The sequence below is a fragment of the Thunnus thynnus genome, chromosome 20 (assembly GCF_963924715.1).
Source record: "Thunnus thynnus chromosome 20, fThuThy2.1, whole genome shotgun sequence".
Classification (NCBI taxonomy): domain Eukaryota; kingdom Metazoa; phylum Chordata; class Actinopteri; order Scombriformes; family Scombridae; genus Thunnus; species Thunnus thynnus.
Window position 1 is genome coordinate 22,708,310 of NC_089536.1, and position 21,838 is coordinate 22,730,147.

At 38.1% G+C, this 21,838-nt stretch overlaps 1 protein-coding gene across 3 annotated transcripts in view; it reads right to left on the minus strand.

Annotated features, from left to right (window-relative positions):
- Positions 1 to 9,210: 9,210 nt before the first annotated feature.
- ogfod3 (2-oxoglutarate and iron dependent oxygenase domain containing 3) overlaps positions 9,211 to 21,838 on the minus strand; it is a 32,198-nt gene continuing 19,570 nt past the window's right edge. The window contains exons 9-10 of one of the 3 annotated variants that reach the window (XR_010924792.1): positions 9,859 to 10,128; positions 9,211 to 9,585 (exon numbers count right to left, since the gene is read on the minus strand). Coding sequence is in view for 2 of the 3 variants with exons in the window: in XM_067575605.1 (XP_067431706.1) it covers positions 9,977 to 10,128 (152 nt within the window). In the remaining variant the exon portion in view is untranslated. Of the gene's footprint in view, positions 10,129 to 18,404; positions 19,949 to 21,838 lie in introns of those variants that run through there. The other 2 variants (XM_067575605.1, XM_067575606.1) reach the window with 2 other exon arrangements.

Sequence of the window (21,838 nt, forward strand, 5' to 3'; positions counted from 1 at the left end):
CAATAGGTAGGTGATAACCTTTCCAAATTACGCACAAGCCGGTGTGACACCATGCGTAAAAACTGCGCCCTGCTGGCCAAAGTCACAGATTTAACATCATCTCACAGTTCATTTTGCAGCATAAACCATTTATAAGCATCACTGCTCTCTGGTTATACTGAAAGTTTTTCTAGTCAGTAACCTGCTGTTATTCCAGCCATGCCTGACCGTTTGGCCCTGAGCCCCACTGAGCTCCATTAGCACTCTGACAGTTCAGCTCCTGCAGAGCTGTGTTAAACACAAGGCCTCAGTGTTAATCACAGAGGCTAAATCATGTGATAAAGGCACATGATTTAAAGCATAGACCTACTACAGGTCAGTTAAGAGTTTCATTTAAAGGAGGCATACATTTAATATGCGACATAAATGCAGGGTATTGCAACACAAAACTGAATTTAGTTAACAGAATATCTAGTAGTCTTAGGAAGACCATAGTTTTTCTGAAATATACAATATAATATACTTTGAAAAGTAAATTATGGTGTGTTGACATGGCCAGTTTAACCTGTTAGGGGGCCCTGGGGCCAAAATATAGTGTTGGGCCCCCGCTGACCCCACACCTGCTGCCCTGTGTGCAATATGTATCCTGTCTCCTCCAGGTTCCCATTAAGTCAAATGTAAGCTTTCCTCCTTTGCTGAAGTAATTCTTAATTTGTGGTAATTTGATTAAATCTGATTTAATTAGGAATATGCATCTTTGCATATCTTCGTTGTATCACACATGATGTTATTCTCTTCATCCTGGTGCCCAAGAGACACACAGTACCATACAGCATAATGGGGTATTTAAAAAAAAAAAAACATATTCCTTAAAAACTCTTTTGAAAAAAACTATTACCTCAGCCCTGCTGGGCGGTGCCACAGTTCATGTATTAATGTGTGCTACAGCTGTGCCTACATTAGGCTGGAATGTTAAAACACATTTTTTTTTCAGTTTTGGGGGCCTATTTATGACCTAAATAAAAACTTCTGAGAATTTATTTGAATGCTACGTTGTTTGTTTCCTTCTGGTCTGTGGTGAGATATTCTCCTACAATAGGTGTTTTTCCCAGAGTGACGTTATGTTTTACAAGGTGTAGTCTTTATGGTTAAACGTAATGCAACTGGCAAAGTCTTTGCTACATTTTTCAGCTGTATATCATTAAAACATTGGCATAGTTTAAATTATACTGTATTTTAAATTAATTAAAAAAAACAATTTTGTGATTAGACAGCAGAAAATTTGATTAATTGCAACTTCCCTAATAAAACCCCATTCAAAAATCAAGTGGTATGCAGCGAATCTGCAGCTCTTTGGGTCTCTCAGGGTGAAGGGGCCCCATTGTTTGTCCATACTTGGACATAGATGGTCCTTTGCTAAAAGCTCACTGTTTGTTCAACATCGCATCGCTTATTAAAGTTCAAAATGATCTATTTTCAGACCAGACATATGGTGAGTGAAGCCAGACGTGTGTTTTTCTTTGTATTTAGTTCTGAGGAACTGACTTGAGCCCACATCTGGACCTCAAAGGCTTATCCAGCAGGAGACTAGAGAAACTGCACCTGCGTAGCCAATCACTTTCACTGAATTTGCATGCATCTTCCCACAGAGGCGAACACTCCTGATGCCAAAAACACCTCTTCCAACTAGGCTTTGTATGCTGTTTACTGGACTGAACTGTGGCCTATTTACCTGAATGAGGAAGATGACACTTTTGAAAAGCTGGAACTTTATCATATCTTTGTGTTTGTATGGTATTCATGCATTTTGTTATTCATTAACGGATCACCTGATTTGATCAGCATCCAAAAAGAATCCACTTAATGAGTAACAGACATTAACAGAGTGGACAAGATGGCCGTCTCTCCTGTTCAGGATGTTCCTTTTGGCAGGTATCATAATGAGTGATGCACGAGCATGTCTCATGTTTTATGGAGAGTTCATAACTCTTTAATTACGGAAGCTCTTTTACTTTAATCTGACTTATTAAAATCGTATCAGCTCACACAACCAGCTGTTGTGAAGCTACTCTGTCCTCTTTAGATTCTCCAGGCAGGGACAGAAAAACAAACAGTCTGTATACAAGGAGATGGATGATAATTTGCATGTGAGGACACAGCTGCTGTGCACGTCTCAGTGTTCCTCAAACACAAACTCAGTCAGAAAAAAATTCTAAGTGTCAGATTTCTTATAATTATGAATACTATCTGAATGATATCTAGAGCTGTGACATTTTCAGAGTAATGTCCCAGGTTGGATTGCACACTTTGGTACACTTGGACTTTTGTGTGTGTGTGCATGTCAAATGTCACAAACTCATGCATAAATTCATTGTAGCCAATCCCTTGGTGCTTCAAAACATCGTCACGGTGTAAATGTGAAAAATGGCCTCTCCTCCCTTTTCATCTGACAACTCTTTGCAGCATTTCCTCTGTACAATGTCGGTATACGATCCGGTGTGTGTGGGACTTAGCTGCTTATGGCTGCATGCATTTAAGATTCATGAGGAGGATCAAGGAGGGATTTGTTGATTTCTCACCTGAGCTGGCTAAATCTGTTCATCCCTGAGGGACTCTTTTTGTTTTGCTGCATTGTAATATTGTAAGCCCAAAGAGAAATTAGATGGATGAAATAATTAGTAGTAATTAGCAATAACTGCTACTTCAGCATAGCAAACAAACAAGCCAGTTTTTATATCAGCTGTTGAATGCGGATAGGAAGAGCTGGACACTGAGTCAAAATGTCAAACTTCCAAACGTCTACAGGACCCATTAACATGGCAACAAGTGAACAGTAAACAAATGATGGAGTTATTCTGACCAGTGGAAGAAGTATTCAGATACTTAAGTAAAAGTACCCATACAACAATGTGAAAATAATGTAATAAAATACTCCATCACAAGTAAAAGTCCTGCAGTCAAAATTCCACTTAAGGAGAAGTACACAAGTATTATCAGCAAAATGTAATTAAAGTATCAAAAGTGAAAGTAGTGATTATACGGATGAAATGTTCCTTTGATTGTTACACTTTAATACTGAAGCATCAGTGTGTAAGCAGCATTTTACTATTGTAGCTGGTTGAGGTGGAGCTAGTTTTAACTACTTTATATACGGTGAATTTAGTCCAGTGGTTCCCAACACAGGGGCCGGGAAAGGGTCACAATAACACAGAGGGGTTGTGAGATGATTAATATGGTAGAAAAAAACAAAAAAACAAAGTTCTGTTGTGAAAATGCTGGATAATTCATCCATTTTGGGTCTCAAACATGTATTCAAATGAATTTATCTGAGAAATTAGGAGGGGGAAATCTTCCATTGGTGAAACAGCTAACAACTCAGACATCTCAAACATGACAAGGGTCCCCAACTGGAAACCGCCCTTTTGTGGTGTCATGAACCAGAAAGGTTGGTAACCACCTGGTTTAATCCTTAGCAATGCATTTTACTGGAGTAAGTATACTAAATTACTTTCTACATTCTACATCATTTCCTCATCTAAATTTGGACCAGTGGTGCATCAGTTGTGGCCTCTCATCATTTCAAACTTTGACCAGTAGCTTTACAAGCTTTGCTCTGTTCCTGACATCACTGACCAGTTGTACTGGATGGCTTATTTACATAACCACTCTTTTTCAGGCAAGGGGTATACTTTCTTTCTTTGTTGTAAAGGTGCAAGTATTAGTCAATTAATCAATTAGTTGATCGACAGAAAATTAATCACCAACTATTTTGATAATTGATAATAGTCATTATATTTAATTATTATTAACTATGTGAGTCATATATTTAATTCTCTTGTTCCAGCTTCTTAAATGTGAATATTTCTGGTTTTGTTACTCATCTGTGATAGTAAACTGAATATCTTTGGGTCGCGGACTGTTGATCTGGACAAAACAAGAAAAATTTTTTAGGTTGCATCTTGGGCTTTGGGAAACAGTGATTGGCATTTTTCACCATTTTCTGACAATTTAGTATCATCATTTTATGTATATTTTAAATTTTTCCTGTATTGTATTACTTGTTATTTGTACTACTCTACATGCCTTTGCAAATTTCCCCTCGGGCACAAATAAAGTGTTATCAATTGAATTGAATTGAATTTTGTAGAACAAACGTCTAATCAATTAATTAATTAAGAAAATAATCAACAGATTAATCGATAAAGAAAATAATCATTAGTTGCAGCTCTACTTTATTGTCTTTTGCATGTCAGGTAGTTGCAATCGGGTAAAAGTGTGGTTAGTTTGGTACAGCTCACTACCCACATTGGCAGATACCAGGTGGAGGTGGGTCTCAGCCAATAAGATTACAGAGCAATGAACATGTGATGTTTAGTTCCTAGTATGAGGTCATGCTCCAGAAAAGGCTTGATCCTACACTTCACTTAATACAACTTCATAGCATCTTTTTGTTGGACCTTTCCTACTTGGTAAATACCCAAGTCTTTTAAACTCCATGCCTCCAGTTGGTATCCTAGGTTTTCTCTTATAAACTTTCCCAAATCCCAAGCTGATAACTCAGATGACATCACTCGGGCATCATCAGGGATTTTCTCAGTCTTGACAAAGCTCCACCAGAGCCATAGAGGACATTCTGACACCATTTTCACAGGCTAAGGAGTACTCCTTGTGTATAGTAAATGGATTTTAATACAGTCTTTCAGTGAAAATAAGAACCTGCCACTGAAAGGAGGGACAGAGAGTGATGGTTGGAAAAAATACACTTTTTTCAATTACACATCATTCATTCACTCAGGACACATTCACGAGTGTCTAAAATGACATTTCTAGTTGCAGGATGTGACCTTTAAATGACAGCACATGCTGCCAAAATGTGTAATCTCTTCAGGTGTTATTAAAACGCAACCAGAGCAGTCTGTCAAATCACCTTTGCGTAAGATTTTTCATCTTTGCAGCAAATGACACTTTTGTGCTTTGACATCCTAATTTTTACATCGATCAATTCATGATTCTGCCCTTGACTTCCATCTAAAACCTGTGCAGGTGTTTGAGCTTTTGACTTGAGTAAAAGGAGGTTTTGATATTTGATATAAAATGCATAGTAACATTAATATTCTATCTATATTCTATCTATCTTGTGTTATTTTGCTTTGTACATTTTGGACATTAGATATACATTAACTGTCCAGGCTGTCTATGAGGGAACCATCATCCACAGCTTTAGTCCAGTCGTTTACAGCTGTGTGTGAACTGCTTATATTGGCAGACACTTCCAAGCAGTGTGACCCCTCACTAGGCCTTGTGTAGACTGGTATGTAATGGAGCCAGTTGGCACAAGCCAGTGATAATAATGGTGGTAATCAGTCACACAGAATAATTAATTACACAGCTCACACCATGATAAAATCCTGTAGAGAGTGAGACGTTGTATCATCACTCCATTATTTGTTCAGATTACCCCAGGAATGTTCTAATAATATATTGCCATGACTGTTGGGACTGTAGGCGGGTTTAAAAGGTCAGACTGCATATTTAAGACAGTTTACCAGCTACTGAAAGCTCCAATTACACCAGCCTCTCCAGAGTTTTGTCCTGACGTACATGTATATGGAGTTATTGGATGATAAAACCTTTTAACTGTATACTTTTCAAGACGAGACCATGCTAAAGCAACAAAGCAAAAGAGGGGGATGTCAAATCGACAGTTAGCTAAACCCCTTATCTAAATATCAATTGTCCAATCATAGCTTAACAATGCTAACTAGGCATGCAGGCCTGTCAAGCTTTGGATTTCTCCACATTTGGTGTGCATAGTTGTAAGGGAGATACTCAGCATTTAAAGTGTTTGGAGTGTAGTGTCTATTTTTTAGCCTTTCTGAAACCAAAATCACAAGAGCGTAGGTGTAAGGAATGAATTAAACAGTGTGTTTATCTTCTTTAATGAAAGGTGCTTTGCATAGTATGTCTGACTACAGAGGTAACCTAACCCAGGAACCCCAGCCAAACTCGTTATCCGAGATAGTTAGGTTCACCAAACACATTGGCTAGATTTTAACCTTTTCTCTTGTAATGTGAAGAGTGAAACATATAGTTTAATAATATAAACAATAACTCTAACCTCTGTCTCAATTTTCTTGTAATTATAAGAACGCTGTTTCTTAGCTGTTAGCCTGAGCCTTTTAGCAAGATATCATATATGTAGCCATCAAGTAAATATTTAAGGCCCCTTGGGGTTCTCGTTTTAGGAAGAGTCACCGGAAACATTAAAAAGTCAGTTTCAATCAACTTGTGGAGCTAACGTTAGCTTAATTAGGTACAACAGTTAAAAGCAGCAGCAGTGGACAGCTAGAAATGTGAAGCAGCTTTTGTCTACCTCTATCTGAAGTCAAGGGCTGTATTTGGAACCACCTTCTATATACTACCAACACACAAACACAATATGCAGTATGTACTACATACTGCATACTGCTTTTCATAGTAGTATGCAGTATGAAACTATTAAATTGATTTAATTTGCAGTATGCTAGGCCAGGCTTAGCTGGTTTCCAGGTTTGGAAATCGGAAATAAACAATAAAACGGCTAATGGCAATGGTCTACTTGACTGGCCAGTCTCACCCAGCCAGTGGCTCCTCACATCTCTGAAAACGGCAGAGCAAATTTCCAAACAGATGTTATTTAGATAAACTGACCACATATTTGGAATCTAAATGGTGACTTTCTAGCCTGAAAAACATTAAAACTTAGTCCTAGAGCAAAAATTACAACAGCTTTTAGCCTGGCTCAAAATCTCCACTGTGTTGCTGTCCGCCATTTCAAAAATGACTGATTGTTGTGACAGTTCTAGCGCTTTGTCGGACAGAGTAGGTGAGGTAGGCTGGTCAGATGCGTACTCGAGATTTTTTCTGAATGAGTATCACATCTGGGTATTTTTGGCATACTGCAGATTTTGCTTTTGTACGCATACTGCATATTACATGCTACATTTTGGCCAAATCAGTACGCGCTGGTAGTATAGTAGGTGGTTTTGAATGCAGCTAAGGTCTCATTGTTCCAAACATTACCAAGAATTTGGTATGATAAACCACTGTGCCACTGTTATCATTATAAAATGCATATGAGAACAGAAAGATTGACAGGCATAGCAGGGCTTAGTGAACGATCAGTTATTGGACTTTTTATTCCAATAACTTTAAAGGTCTTCATGAGACTGATTTAGCACAATGTCTTTAGCTGAGGTTACACAGGATATAGGGGTCAACTCCATTTTATAGACTGGATGACAAGTGTGTATGTAGTTTTAAACAGAAATCATTAACTAATCTTGACAGCAAAGATGTCCTTTGAGGTTTAGACCTTAAAGACTCGTCTTTAACCTGTTTGATCAATATGTCACATGAGCCATATAACATGATTGTGTGTTTCTTTGCAGTGACCAGAGCATTTACTTTGAGGATCAAAGGAGATCAGTGGATCCTTTGATGGGAAAACTAGTCACTGACTTCATGTTTCTGCTCATTATGAGTAGTTAAAAACTTTGATCAATGTGCTGCAATAAAACATGTGACATGTGTGAATGACCTTGTCACATTAAAGCCTATACATTCGGTGCAATGCTATTTTACCATAATATATCCACCACCATCCCCATTACACAAAAACATTCCTCCCACACAGCTCATCTCCACATGCAGGCCTAGCACTGTGCCTCTCTTAATACTAATGAATGTGATAATGGGTCCCTCAGGAGCTTTGAAGACCCATATTGTGCTGTAGGCACAGTACTTGTCAGTATATTTTCAGTCAATGTGAAGTCACCAGACTTTGTGCTTTGTTCAGAGTAAATGTAGGAATTATGTTAAGCACAGCAGGACGCTGTCCACCCGTGTGTCTGTAAGTGGTAGCTCCTGAACTACAAATCATATGTTACACTTAATAGAATATAACTAAGTGAGTAGCGTGTGAACATAGTGGAGTTCTTATAGCAGCTAAAGAACAATATATCTTTCTTGGGAGTTAGTGGAGACCACTTAAGAGCTTCACAGAGAGTGAATATTGGACTTATATTTGTTATGCAGCTAGAAACACAACTTCAAATTAATGTTAATATTTTTCCATATCTATTGAATGTGTGAACTGTTAACACATTTGTCATATCAACTCTGTAAGATGGTAACGTTGTTTTCTGCTATTTCTAGTCTCCAGGGGTCAAAAAAGCCTCAATTAATACAAAAATGTACATTACCTCATAACAATAGTGTAATTTTCACAAAAAAGGATGCAGTGTTGATTTTGTTTGAAAAGTGAATTTTCATTCATATTGCACAGAAATGAATGGAAGCTGAAGAGTAGAAATAATACATAAAATAACATGGTTTGAATATAAAGTGCATGTGAATTGTAGTAAATTGGCTAAAACATGCAAAGCCACTGATATGGTCTTAAAGTGGAAGTAACTGCTGCTATTATAAATTGACTTTCAAGATAGAGCTGCCAACATAAACAAAACGTACCCAAACAATGCTCTGCAGTAAAGAGCCAAAGTAAATAAAAATCATTGGATTCACAAAAAGATTAGGTGCCCCTAATCACATATGGAGGCCTTGGTGACTCGATGTAAGAAGAGATTTAGTTTTGTTATGATTACTGGAAAATGGCTGCATGCCATGGAAAGTGATTGAAATTTCATGCAACAAGAGTAAACATTTTGATTACTGGAACCCAGACTGCTACTGGCTTTTGATACATCACGCCATTTCATACACCATGATGAGAAATGTCAAACTATGAAGCAACTGCAATTAGACACTGTCATTAACATTTAATCCAATTATGAGGTGAAGCTTAAAATAGCCTTTTTTAAAATATATGGTATCCACTCAATGATGGATGCTAGGCTCTAACTCCAGAATCTATCAGACATCAGAACAGACGGTGGTTTGTCCTGAGCAGCTGTGCGGAAAATAAGAAAGGCAAGCGCAATGACTTCCTGAACAGATGATAGTGTTTGATCAATCAAGCAAGCCTTCAAGTGTCTGGCTCTCATAGGAAGAGCAGATAAGACTCTAGTAGAATCAATAAATGTGTGCACAGGGATTATACTGGTTAATTTAATGAAAACTGAATATTATTCTGGGTACTGAAGTGTGCTGGTTTCTTAATAATCAAGCCGAGAAAACAGAAGAAACACCAATAACTGTGAGTGCTGAAGATGAGACAGAGAGAGAAAGGACTTTTCATGTTCCGTCAGTATTTTATTTGAAACCGTTCTTGCAGACCACATTAAAGCAAATGGTATCATACTAAAAAGAGCAATCACTCCTGGATAAGGAGAGGGTTCTTCTTAGAAGAAATCACCTCTTGGGCCATGAGTACTCATATGGGGGCCAGTATGAGTGGAGATTTTGTGATTCAGTAGGTGATTCACCAGATTTATATCTCTTCTTTAAGGAATGGACAGCCCGCTTCTTAAAATAAAAAAAAAAGCACACAGAGACATGCCGGAAAAAAAAACAATCCCACTTTAGCTTCGCTGAAACCGTTTTAGCCGAGGAGCAATTTCTGCTGAAGCCAACCCGCAAAGATCAAGAGGCATGGATTGTAGAAACCTGTGGGGAACCCAAACAAGCCAAATACCAGCGATTATGATGGTTCAATAAAAAAAAGCAACTGCTGTAGAAAATTGGATAAAAACACACAAGGGTCTAAAAATTAAGAAAACACCTCTACAAAAGAGAGGGTGCAAGTATGTGGCATTTTACTGTAGCGCAATCATGACGGACAGCCAGTCAGTATCTATAATATTAAAATAAATTACAGATATTGACCGTGCAGCTACAATACATGATTATTGCAAGTACAACCAACATATAAAATCTCACTTCATTCCTCCTCTCCTTCCCTCTTTTTTCTCTCCTCCCATCTCCTCCTTTGCCTTTCCCCTCTGCTCCCCATCTGTACTACAGGGCTTCACCGAGCCAGTGGGCAGCGCTGTCACCATCACCCGTGGGTGCCTCCAAGCAGGGCAGGGTCAGAGATGGCGTGTGCAGGGTCGCAGGTGAAGGACACGGTGATGGCGTATCGCGTCCCCCATGTCACCCTCTCAACGCGGTGGAGGTTCTCCGAGCCGGAAGAGAAGAAAGAGACTCGTCCTGGGAAAGGAAGGAATGGACAGGGAGAGTTTTTAGGAAAGAGAAGAGAAGAATGGTTTAACAGGAATAGTTCAATGTTTTGGGAAGTCCACTTATTTGCTTTCTTTCCAAAGTGAGATGAACAGATTGATATTAATCTCATGTCTACGCATTGAGTACTGAGCTGGAGACAGGTCTTTTTTACATCTATGTTCATGTGTTTAACCCACATGAGCATAAATGTAAAAAAGACCATTAGAAGTTATGTATTGGACCTATTTATTAAAGGGGAGGTATTATGCTTTACCTCATTTTCATACATATTATGTCACAATGTCGGATGTTCATGTTAAAAGTAGCCGGCGTGTCAAATAACGAGGTAAACGTATGTAGCAGTAATCCCTGTGAGCAGAAAGCAGCAGCTTCAGACTGCTCTGAACACTTGGTTTCCAACGGTTTTTTCTACTTTCGGCCCGAGCTGACATCAGTTTGTGACGGATTTCTTTATATGGACATCTCATATGTGCACAATGCGGGAGTAGTAACACCAAACCACAACACCATTACACAGCACAGCAAAGTAAAATAAGTAGTTTACCTGTTGGAGGTGTGCTGGTTGTCTGCAGCTCTTCATAAAACATCTCACTGTGGCTGTTTCTGCCTGTACTCTTCCTCCCTGCATTATTTCTAACTGAACAAATAGCTCCAAATAGCTCCGTATGTTGTTGTTTCGACTGGTTTTTAGCGCCGCTAACGAAGCTCCGCTTAGTCAGTGAGGAACAGGTTTTTACTTCCTGTAAATTCTTCACAATAAAAGTCTCCCATTAGTTAGTCAAAAGCTTAGTGAAAAGCTTTTAATTTGAAGCAGTAAAGCAGGAAATGTTTGGTTTACATTGACGGTAAAGTCAATCACACAACTCTGATAGTAAAGCTGGCCAATCAGAACAGAGTGGGCTCATTGGGAGGGGGGCCTTAAAGAGACAGGAGCTAAAACGGAGTGTAAGAGAAACTGTGTATATTGAGGGGCTGTATAAAGGGCCAGTATAAGATAAATAAGGAGTTTTTTGAACTTTGACTCATGCAGAGCTACTCTAGTGGAGTCCAAAAATAGAAATTTAGAGCTGAAATGAGCATAATAGGTCCTCTTTAAATAACAGTTTATAACTGGAGATGCTGCTCTTCCATGTGTTCAGTAAGCAGAGGTAACTTATATGTCTTAGGTGACAAGACTTAAGGATGCTACGCACTGTCAATACATCTGGCTGATGTTTTTATGTATGATTAAATAAGGAGATTTGACGTTTAAATTGATGAGTTTAGTGGTGCTGGTAGACATATTTTTGAACTTTTGTCAGAGCCAGGTGAACTTTCTCCCTGCCTCCAGTTGTTTTGCTAAGCTACACTTGGCACATCCTGACTGTAGCTAAACTGTTGTCCGTCATGAAAAAGCTCCAAAACATAACTCCCAATAAAATCAAAATATAAAATGTACATTTACATTCATGAGTTCATAGTATTCTTTTTTTTAACTTTTTTTACTTTTTTTTTAACAGAGCTGAGCTAAATGTTTTCCTTTTTCCACTCTTTATGCTAAGCTAGGCTAACCACGCCCTGAGTCCTGCACTGTACTTAACGTTAGTGCACAGACATGAGATTGTCATGGATAGTCTCATTTTAAGAGAAAGAAAGAAAAGAAAGTAAATAAGAATATTTCCCAAAATGTACAACACAAAGAAAAAGAAAGAAGCTGGAACCATGAAGAGCTGAAGTTGCTACAAGGACATGCTTGACCTATTCCAGGATTGTATTTTAGCAAATGCTAAAATGGATTCCTTTGACAGTCTGATTTAAAAGTTTTCCTTGGACCTACACACACAGTGTGATTTTGGTGAGGTTGCCTCAGGGCAAATTCTCTTCATTTTATGAGAGGCTTTGCTTTGCTGGGCCAGCTAATGAGCTATTGCCATTCAACAGCCAGTCTGGTTCTTTCTAAACACAACCTGCTCAGTCTTAAATAGACATTTTCATTAATGTTTACATAGCTAGTCTGCAGTTATATCCCATAATGAAGAGATTTATATTTAAAAAGTTTTCAGACACTTGTTTTGTCACAAAACTTCCAGTTTCTTCACCTTTTGAAGGGGTTATCTCATTATGTGAATATGAATAAAAAGCTGGAATTATTGTGCCCCAATATGTGTGTGTGTGTGTGTGTGTGTGTGTGTGTGTGCGCACATGTGTGTTTAAATCCCCCTGGCAAGGCATTAGTCGAGGACGTCAGGGGAAATCAACGCTTGCAGTAAAACAATGGAATTTACACTGAAAACCCACAGAATGGGTAATAAGAAGTATTAATGCACAAACAAAAGAGTGTGAGCAGCAAGACAATAAATGGTGGTCTGCTTGTTTTCTGTCATTGAAAAGAAGGGCATTTTCAAGTGCTTAAATTAGCCACACAGCTTTAGATAACTACACAATGAAATAATCTTTGAAAAAAATTCCTTGCGCTTGTCAATGTTAACGTTTTGAGTGTGTGAGTACTGTGAAGGACCCGACAGATTCAGTACATTCAACAGAGCAGATTAGTGGCAACACAATGGAGGGATATTCACAGATGAATTCAAGAAGGTTCACACTGTTTAAAATCACTCATTTCCAGGGCATATAGAGGACACTGTTCAGAAACCTAAAGATACATTATTTTGTGCAAGTCTCATTGAAGTGAAGGAGCAGTAATAGTAGTCTATGCTAACGATCTGACCAGCCCTTTTTTGCATAGACATTTTGTTTTTTTACCAATGGAAATCCCAGACACAAATGCAATTATGCAATGCTTTTTTTGGTGTTACACAAAATCTCAACCAAATATAAACCAAGGAAGTCTCTTAAAAAGGAATTAGATGCTAAAAAAATGCACCCTTAAAGTCCCCCTCCACTCAAAAATTTGTTTTGCTTATTGTTCCTTCACTTGGATGTTGTCTTCTTCACTGTGCAGAATGATGTATGTGTAGAGTTTGTTTTCACATTCATCTGTTGAAGAAGGAAAGTTTCTCTGTGCTCACCTTAAGTGTGAGTTTAAGACATGTATCTATGAGCATGATTTGTGACATCACAACTAGTTTGGAGCCAACTGTGGTCCAGTACAACTTGCACAAGTGTGATGTGGAAATGTGAAACCTACTGTGCACATACACTTCAGACTTTTCTTTGAAGTAGGATACATCTCATATCTAGTATTTAAACTTTTGACATATATTTACATATTCATAGATTCTGGATTTCAATGAGAAAATGAAATTTTAAGAATTGTTAACTTGGTAATTGAACTTTTGTGTGAAAACAACAGACACAAATTATTATTCCAAGCACAATATTTGTATATGTGTCTTAAAATATTGCCTATATCAAACACCGAAATTAAGACAAATAAATTATGTTCGATCCTAGCACTGAATTTGGACATATGTTTCAAAGGATGTATTGCATTGTTCAACTTCCAGAGCGCTTTCAATTTATGGACACAGCATATTAATACGATTCCAGTATACTCTGCCATGAATTGGACCGGGTTTATTTTTACAACATGGAGCTCTATTTGAAAAAGACCACAAATAAAATAGTTAAATTTATCAATACATATATTGCAAGCAACTTTTCTTAATACTAGCAGGCCGTATAAGTTGTTGCCCTAGGGCACTGGTAAAAGCTTTACAATACAATACAATATCTACAGGATATTGAGAGATTTCAGCTAACACTATTGTAACAACATTGCTACTCTCATTTAATCCCCACTACTCACCCCCAAAAACCTCTGAGCCCAAAGGAAAAAAGGAAGAAAAAAGAAATACCTCGTGATAAAAATAAATATGTAAATAATGTGGTAAATTATATCTTTTTCCTCCAGACAACAACAACAATATCTGATCATAATCTCTTACTCTAATGTAAAAGATAAACTGCATAACAGCTGCCACACCAACAGTAATCTTATGTATCTAACTGTAATTTGCCAAATAGTGCCTAAAGTCATTTCAATATATATTTTAGAGGTCTGGGTTTCTTGAGAAAATAAACAGTCTTACTGAGGTTATATATGAAACTATTTTCTTGAGCCACGTAGAAGTGGGAAATTTGTTCCCCCAAGTCATAACAATGTTTCCAGGAATCAAGGCTGTTTTAATAAACTTTGCCTCTCTTATCAAATGGCAGAGGGGAACAGTCTGCTTGCAGAATAAGTCTAGAGGAGCAAAACCTATGAACCCCTGATTCCCAGTAATGTTCTTATTTCATTTCCAAAAGTGTACAAGAGTTGCTGCCTACATTTTGCATCTGGGACATGAGTTGGAAATTGTGCTGTTCTTCTTGTGGAGTCCTCCCGGTGTATTTAAAAAGAAAAAAAAAAAAGGTTCCATTTGAGCATAAAAAGTTAAGGTTACCATTTTAATGAATGAAGATGGAATCCCAATGTCAGCCTATGAAAGTATAGCTCAAATCTTTTTCCCACTTGGCCCTATAGCATTCAGACTTTCATTAGAAATGATGATCAGCAATCCATTGTAAATCAAGACCTCAAGACAGTTTTATATCTTTTAGCATCTCATCAGTTAGGGGGGTTTTCACTGAAACAAGACTTTGCCCTGCTGTGCACTGACATTGTGTTTGACCATAGATACTTAATGAAATGAGATGAGGGGAGACTGAAAACAACTCTCAGATGTTTAAAATAGTTAAAAGGTAGTAGAGCCCTGGATTTGTGAGGCAAATATCAATATCTGAATATCTGATATATGCCACTGCTCCAGCTTTCAGAAAGTGGTGGTGATATGGGGGGCTGTCAGGATTTCTTAACCTACCCAAAAGAGTAAAAGTAAGCTTTCATTAAACAATAACTTGTAATTACTGCATACATTGGGTTAACCAGGTGTAGCAATTGTTGCAGTCTTTCTTTACTGTACATACTACATTTATTATAGTTGCTTGCTGTACTGTAGTGTGGGTGGGAAAGAGCAGCAAGTGTGGTCATGTTTACCCATCACATTTTATCAGAGTAAAGTTTTATTTACAGTCGAAATATAGACAAACCAAAAAATGTAATTTCATTAATTGTTCAAAGGCAATGACCACTGTTCTCTGTGGACCAAATCAAATACAGTCAATCACACTACTCCACTGTTAACATATGAGACTTTCACACACTGTGCTTTTTTTGCTGCTACCTTCATGGTGTTGACAGTGCTTAGAATTCATTATTTGTTACAACTTCCTTGTTTTCTCAATTTATTAATGATTATTTCTGTCTCAATCAGTGCTGGGCCAGTTACTTGAAAAATGTAACCACCTACACATTACATATTACTCCATTTATGTATGACATATGGAATTTTGTGCCTTTATTGTTGTTTTTCATGCTTCATATTGTATATGGTAGATGCTTGTAGTGTATATAGTATTCTTGTTTTTTTAATGTTACTAATCTATATTATCCATCTGTTCTTGTAGTTCCTGTGGGCTGTAAAAGGACTGATGAAACCTCTCTCAACTCACACATTCCAAAAGAAAAAAAAATCCTTAAATTCTTGCCTCTAACTGCGTTTCTCTTTTAATTGTCTGCTATGCTAATGGCTCCTCTTATCACCAACACAGAAGTGGACAGGAGAGGTGATTTGAGTAATTTAGATTTGACAAGGCAGGACAAGATGTAATAGCCAATTCTGGAGATGTAATGGAAAAGCAATGTCATTACAATGATAACCAACCACTGCTGTCAGTGAATATCAAAGGTATTATCATGTACCATTTGTTCCACATTTCAAAAGTAATAACTCTATGAGTAAGATGGAAGATGTAATGTAGAGTGAAGGACAGGTTACACAATATGCACTTGGGTGGCACATTTTGCTGGCTATTTTACTTAGAAGTAGCCAACTTATTTGTTTATACCAGGAATTCTCATGCCAAAAAAAACTATCTTGTTCTAAGAAAGTTGTGGCAATTTACTCTTTTTTCAATGTTAATAGGAAATTCCCATAATCATGTACTTGTTTAGCTATTTTTAAGCAATTTATTTTTTATATTAGGTTTTTATTGACATTTGCACCAGAGCAAATGCATTTTACATTTTTAGATTGTTTTGAGTGCACAGAAGAATAGCTGGGTAGCAACCACAGTGCTATGTACACAAAAGTCACCTACAGAAAATCTAATTTTATCAACAGGAATTGATGAAAAATATGCTTTGAAACCCTGATTAACTGATGTAATCTCTGAGAAATGCACTGCAGAAACAGTGCACTACTTTATTTGAGAACTTAATCAAAGAGGTTTAAAAGTATTTTAAAAAAATGTATGTTTTTTTTTCCTTCCCTTCCCTTCAAGTACAAATCATGGTTGGCAATCACAGCTTCTGAGTTTGAATTTACTGTTTAGATAGTTGCTATAATTGAGCAACAACTTAACTTTGTGATCAATTGGACACTAATTCCTGCTCTGCAGGTCATGCCTACAGTCTATTTTTGCTTTTAATAACAGCCACATGTCACTGATTTGCACTTATATGAGGTCTTTATCTTCAGGGGACCCAATGGGGATGAGTGCGCAATACAAACAGGATGTTAAACGGTGCATGACTTATCCAATGCCGATACCAAGCTTTGCTGCCGAAGCAAAATACTTATTAACGCTACCAGCAAAGTCACAACACCTACAACATGGACACACTGTCCAGTCAATGTATGGATTACTCCCACAGATTCATAATTAGTGGAGGATGAATCACACAGGCTGTACGGCATCTCTAGGGAGGCTGGAATGAGATGCTCAGAGAATATCTAAAGAACATTAGGAATCACATGTTGGAAAGTGAAAAGTAGATGACATGGGATAATGTTGAATTGAAAACAAGCTTGAGCAATCTGGATAGATCTCAGGTGGAAACTGCGTTCCTAAATTTAATTACCAGGATGACCGTGTGACTTAGCCTGTGGTTACAATTTAAAACCCTGGAGAGGGCTGATAATATAAGCACTTTCTTTTTGTTTCCCACCACACATCAGCATATAGAGCAGCATTGAAGCCTGTAGAGGCTGCCATTGTTCTCATCAATGGTGTCACTTGTTTACAATATTTATGCTAATGTCTAAAAATGAATATATTAATAATTCATTCATCAAATCACAAAGACCACCTCAGCAAACATCAAGAAGACGACATTTAGGGAAAAGAGCAAAGGTGCTTTCACACAGGTAATACCGTCATATTTAGTGGGTTATTGTTTTGTGCCATCATCTACTAATTAAAGGGGACCTATTGTGCTCATTTCCAGCTCTATATTTTTATTCTGGGACTCCACTAGTGTAGCTTTGCGTGAGTTACAGTTCAGTTCAGCCTCTGTCTGAAACAGGCAGATTTTTCTCCTGTCTCTTTAAGGAAGTCTGCCGAGGGGCAGCTGTATCAGAGTTGTGTTAAGTTACTGCTGATGCAAACCCAACATTTCCTGCTTTACTGCTTCAAATTAAAAGCTTTTAAATGACTAAATAATGGGAAACTTTTATTGTGAAGAATTTACAGGAAATTAAACATGTTCCTCAATTAGTGGAGCTTTGTTAGCAGCGCTAAAAAACAGTGGAAACAACAACATATGGACATATTTGGAGCTCTTTGTTCAGTGGATGAGTTAGAAATAATGCAGGGAGGAACAGTACAAGCAGAAACTGAAGGAAGAGCTGCAGATGACCAGCACAGCAGTGAACTCTCGCACTGTGCCTGGAGCAGATGACCATATAAAGAAAACTGTCACACGCCGACGTCAGCTCGGGCTGAAAGTAGAAAAAAACGTTGGAAACCGAGCGTTCAGGGCAGTCTGAAGCCCATGCTGTTTGCCCAGAAGGATTACTTCTACATATGTTTACCTCATTATTTGACACTTTGGCCACATTTAATGAATGAATATCTAACACTGTAAAATTATATATATGGCTGAAAATATGGAAAAGCATAATAGGTCCCCTTTAATTGATCATGAGATGAAAAGGGATCTGGGAGGTTTACCAATTCAGTAACTCAGCTCAACTCAGTCTCAGATTCTCTTTTTTTATGCTGTATTTAATAGCTTTGCGTTTTGGTCTGTCGGTTAGATAAAATTAGGAATGTGAAGACATCCCCATGGACTTTCAGTAATTTCTTCCATTTTGAGGACTGAATAAATAATTAAAGGGGAACTCCACCCATTTTTTTTTTTTTTTTTTAAATAAGGTCAATCTACTAATCATGAGGAGTACTCAAAGTTGTATAATGTCTTCTGTGGTCTGAGGAAATAACCTTGTCATCAGAGTTATCTTGGCTTAGATTGGATACTACAAATTTATAACAGAAAGCCTCCTGTCTGTAGAGTTTGAAAGAAATGGATGTTTGACAAAAAAAAAAAAAAAGAAGCTACTGGTTGCATTATGGAAAGTGTGGGATTCAGTGTTTTTGGAACTTCATTCATACTAGGGTTTAAAAGTCAGGATATCACGATCACTCAGACCACTCAAAGCCTGTTATGAGTTATCCAAACTGTATGGAGCACTTATGATCTTAAAATAAATGTGAGGTTCAACAATGATGAAAATAACTGTTTGTTAGCAACCCTAATTTTAACATCACACACAGGCGCAGCAGCATTACAACATGAATCAGCCCTATTATGTGCTATGAATCAGTCCAGCCACATTTCCAGTGAAATTAGTGCCTGTATGTTTGCAGAGGCGCCGCTGCCAAGGTCAAGCTGGTGGTTTTAGCCCAGCTGAGGTTATCTAATTCCCCTGTGGTTGTCTAAGCTGGCAGGTTAACCCATATTGGCTCTCTTGACTGGCAGATGTGCCTTTTTCACTCTTTGCCCTTCTATTGCTCTGTTTGTATCAGCCATACCCAGCCGAACGCCTTATCGCTCTATCACATATCTACTCTTCATCTATCTCCTGGCCATTTCCTTTCTGTGCCCACCCTCCGTACCATCTCTATCCTTTCCCTATAGGGGACGCTTTCACATTCAGCAAATCCATCAGTCATCTCTCTCCCTCTCACTCCCCTTATCCTCCACTCTTTTTTCTCCTCAACTTGAACAACACTTTCCACCTCCACCCCTCTGATGCTCATTGTCATTAGCTTCTTGACTTCTGCTCTCTCTGACAGCCAAGTCCTGATTGTCTTCCTGGAGTTATAATTACACCTTATTTGTCACTGTTACCTACAAAGAGCCATTATTATCTCAGTGAACTAATCACCTGTCCAGATATGAGGATCAGACTCGCACAAGGTCAAAAGCTGTCAGTCAACAGCCCAGCATTCAGCTGCAAGAGATTGTAAATGAGGCAAAGGTGTGTTTTAGCAGAGCAAAATAAATGATCTCGGCTATTGGTGCATTATGCATGGCTTTTTGCTGAGCCTCCTCCTTCATGCATCTCTTTCAATAAAAATCACAGTGACAGTGAATGGGTTCTTTGACAGGTCCGTCATATTTAGATTCTTTAAAATGCTCCACTGAGAATTAGAAAGAACTGTCCTACTTCTCTCTTCTCTTGTCCCATCCCTTCCATTCTTTTTCTTCGTCATTGGGTTTGGGATCAGGCTGTCACCATTCTCTCTGTTGTGTGAAGGTTATTCTCACTTAAGTGATGCAAGCTGGCTGCGCTATTCACACAAACCTGTCACAGGAGGTGAGGCGCCAGGCAAGCTGCAGTCACTCTTTATTACCATATGACCTTCAGTCAACGTCCCTCACCGCTCCATCATAGGACACTGTCAGTGGCCCAGGATGCTTCACTCTCACTCACTGACAGGGTAAGGGGCTTGTGTCTGACTGGCACATGTGGAGTTAGACGAGCGGAGTTGAGATGACACAGGGGGAAAAAAAGAAGGAAAAGTGAAAAATTGTAAGAGAGGATAGAGAAGGAGGAGGATTGTTTTTTGAATTGGTGTTAGAAGTGAGGAGCTGGATTAGAGGGTAAGAGATGAGGGACAATGGGGTGAGATAAAGACAGGAAGGGGAGAGCGGGGGAGGAAAAAGTGAAAGAAGGGAAAATATGACAGAGAGGATAGAAGTAATGCTCTCAGGAAGAGGTAACATGCTCAGGAGATGTTTCTGTATTAAACAGATTGACTGTAACTTCAGTTATCCAGGTGCAACACCGTTTACAGAGGCCACGCAGAGAGCAAAGCAGGAGATATGATCAAGGAAGGGTGATTGTTTACTGTATATTGTTATATATTTACTATCTGTCTTTATGATAATTATTACTATATCTATCTGTGTTGTTTCTCAGGGTGCTGAGGCTGGCTTGAGAGGAGCGCCGGATGGTGTAACGATCAACTGTTCCTCCCAGGTTGGCCCTGATAAATAATATATCAGGATGTATGTATAACCAGAGATGCCCTCCCTGAGTATTGTAGCTTTGTTATTTTTTCTTTTTTTTTCTTCCTTTGTTAATACTGCCCCCCCCCCCCCTTTGTTTGTTCTCTCTCCCCTATATATCTTTCATATTGAAAACCCACCCACCCACACAAACACACACACACACATACCTACCTACATGCATGCTTAGCTACAATATGAAAATCGAAGCTAAACATGCTTTTTCTTTTTGCTTGCCGGGTACATTGTTATTATTATTGCTGCTGTTCTGCTTTTTTTCCTTTTGTTTCAGTTTGAGTCTGGTTCTCCCTCTTGTCTTGTCTTGCACTGTGTCATATGTGTCTTCATGTTGGTCACTTGTATTGCAATATAAACAAAGAATAAATAAATAAATTGAATCAATCAATAATCAAAAGGAAGGTTGGTTGCATACGATTCTTATATTTATACCACACTAACATTTTCTCTGAAAATCTTTAAAGGCTCAGTCACATCAGCATTTAAAATAGTTACATTTGTAAGTGAAATCAATGTATTTCAATTAAGTCGACGCAATCAGCAGATCTCCTCACAGAGGTGAAGTAAGTCAGCACAAATATTTTGCAAAAAGTTCAACTGGATATGCAGATTTGCGCTGCTGACATTCCTCTTTTACATAACCCTCCACTTCTGTATAAACTGCTCCGCAAAAGAGGCACAGAGAAGTCTACTGGTACAAATATGTCTCTTCACTGTGTTAACTTACTGACTGGTGAGCAGTGCTGCTCCAAAATGAGCACAGATTTCTAATTTGTAGTTAGCACGCTAACTAGCTTAGATGGTAGCAAAACCAAGACTGCATCAAGAACAGTATACAATTGGTTGGATCAAGATAGGAAATGATTATAAGAAGACTGGCTATTTCATATTTGAAATTATATTCATAAAAACATTATGTAGCCTAAAATGGTAGTAGATTACAGGCTACTGGGCCATCTTCAAGGTTAAACAAGGACAAACAATTATATAAATGAAATAGATTTACAACACATCACAATATAATTTAAATAATTAAACCTGGTTAAACAATGTTATACCTGAGGGTACAAACAATTTGGATGAATGAAATGGCCTCAGAGCAACTATCTAATTCCACCTGTTTATTTTACACACAGGTTCTAGTGGGAGTTATTCTCAATAGCACCACTAGCTGATGCAGTTGTAATGAATAATCATCATTTCAAAAGCAGATCATTTTAACCTACAATGTCTCACATCTGCTTTAATGCACAACTCAGAAAGTTTTGCTCCTCAAGACTTAAAAGGGCCATTTTAGTCAAGGACGAGACCTAACTGCAA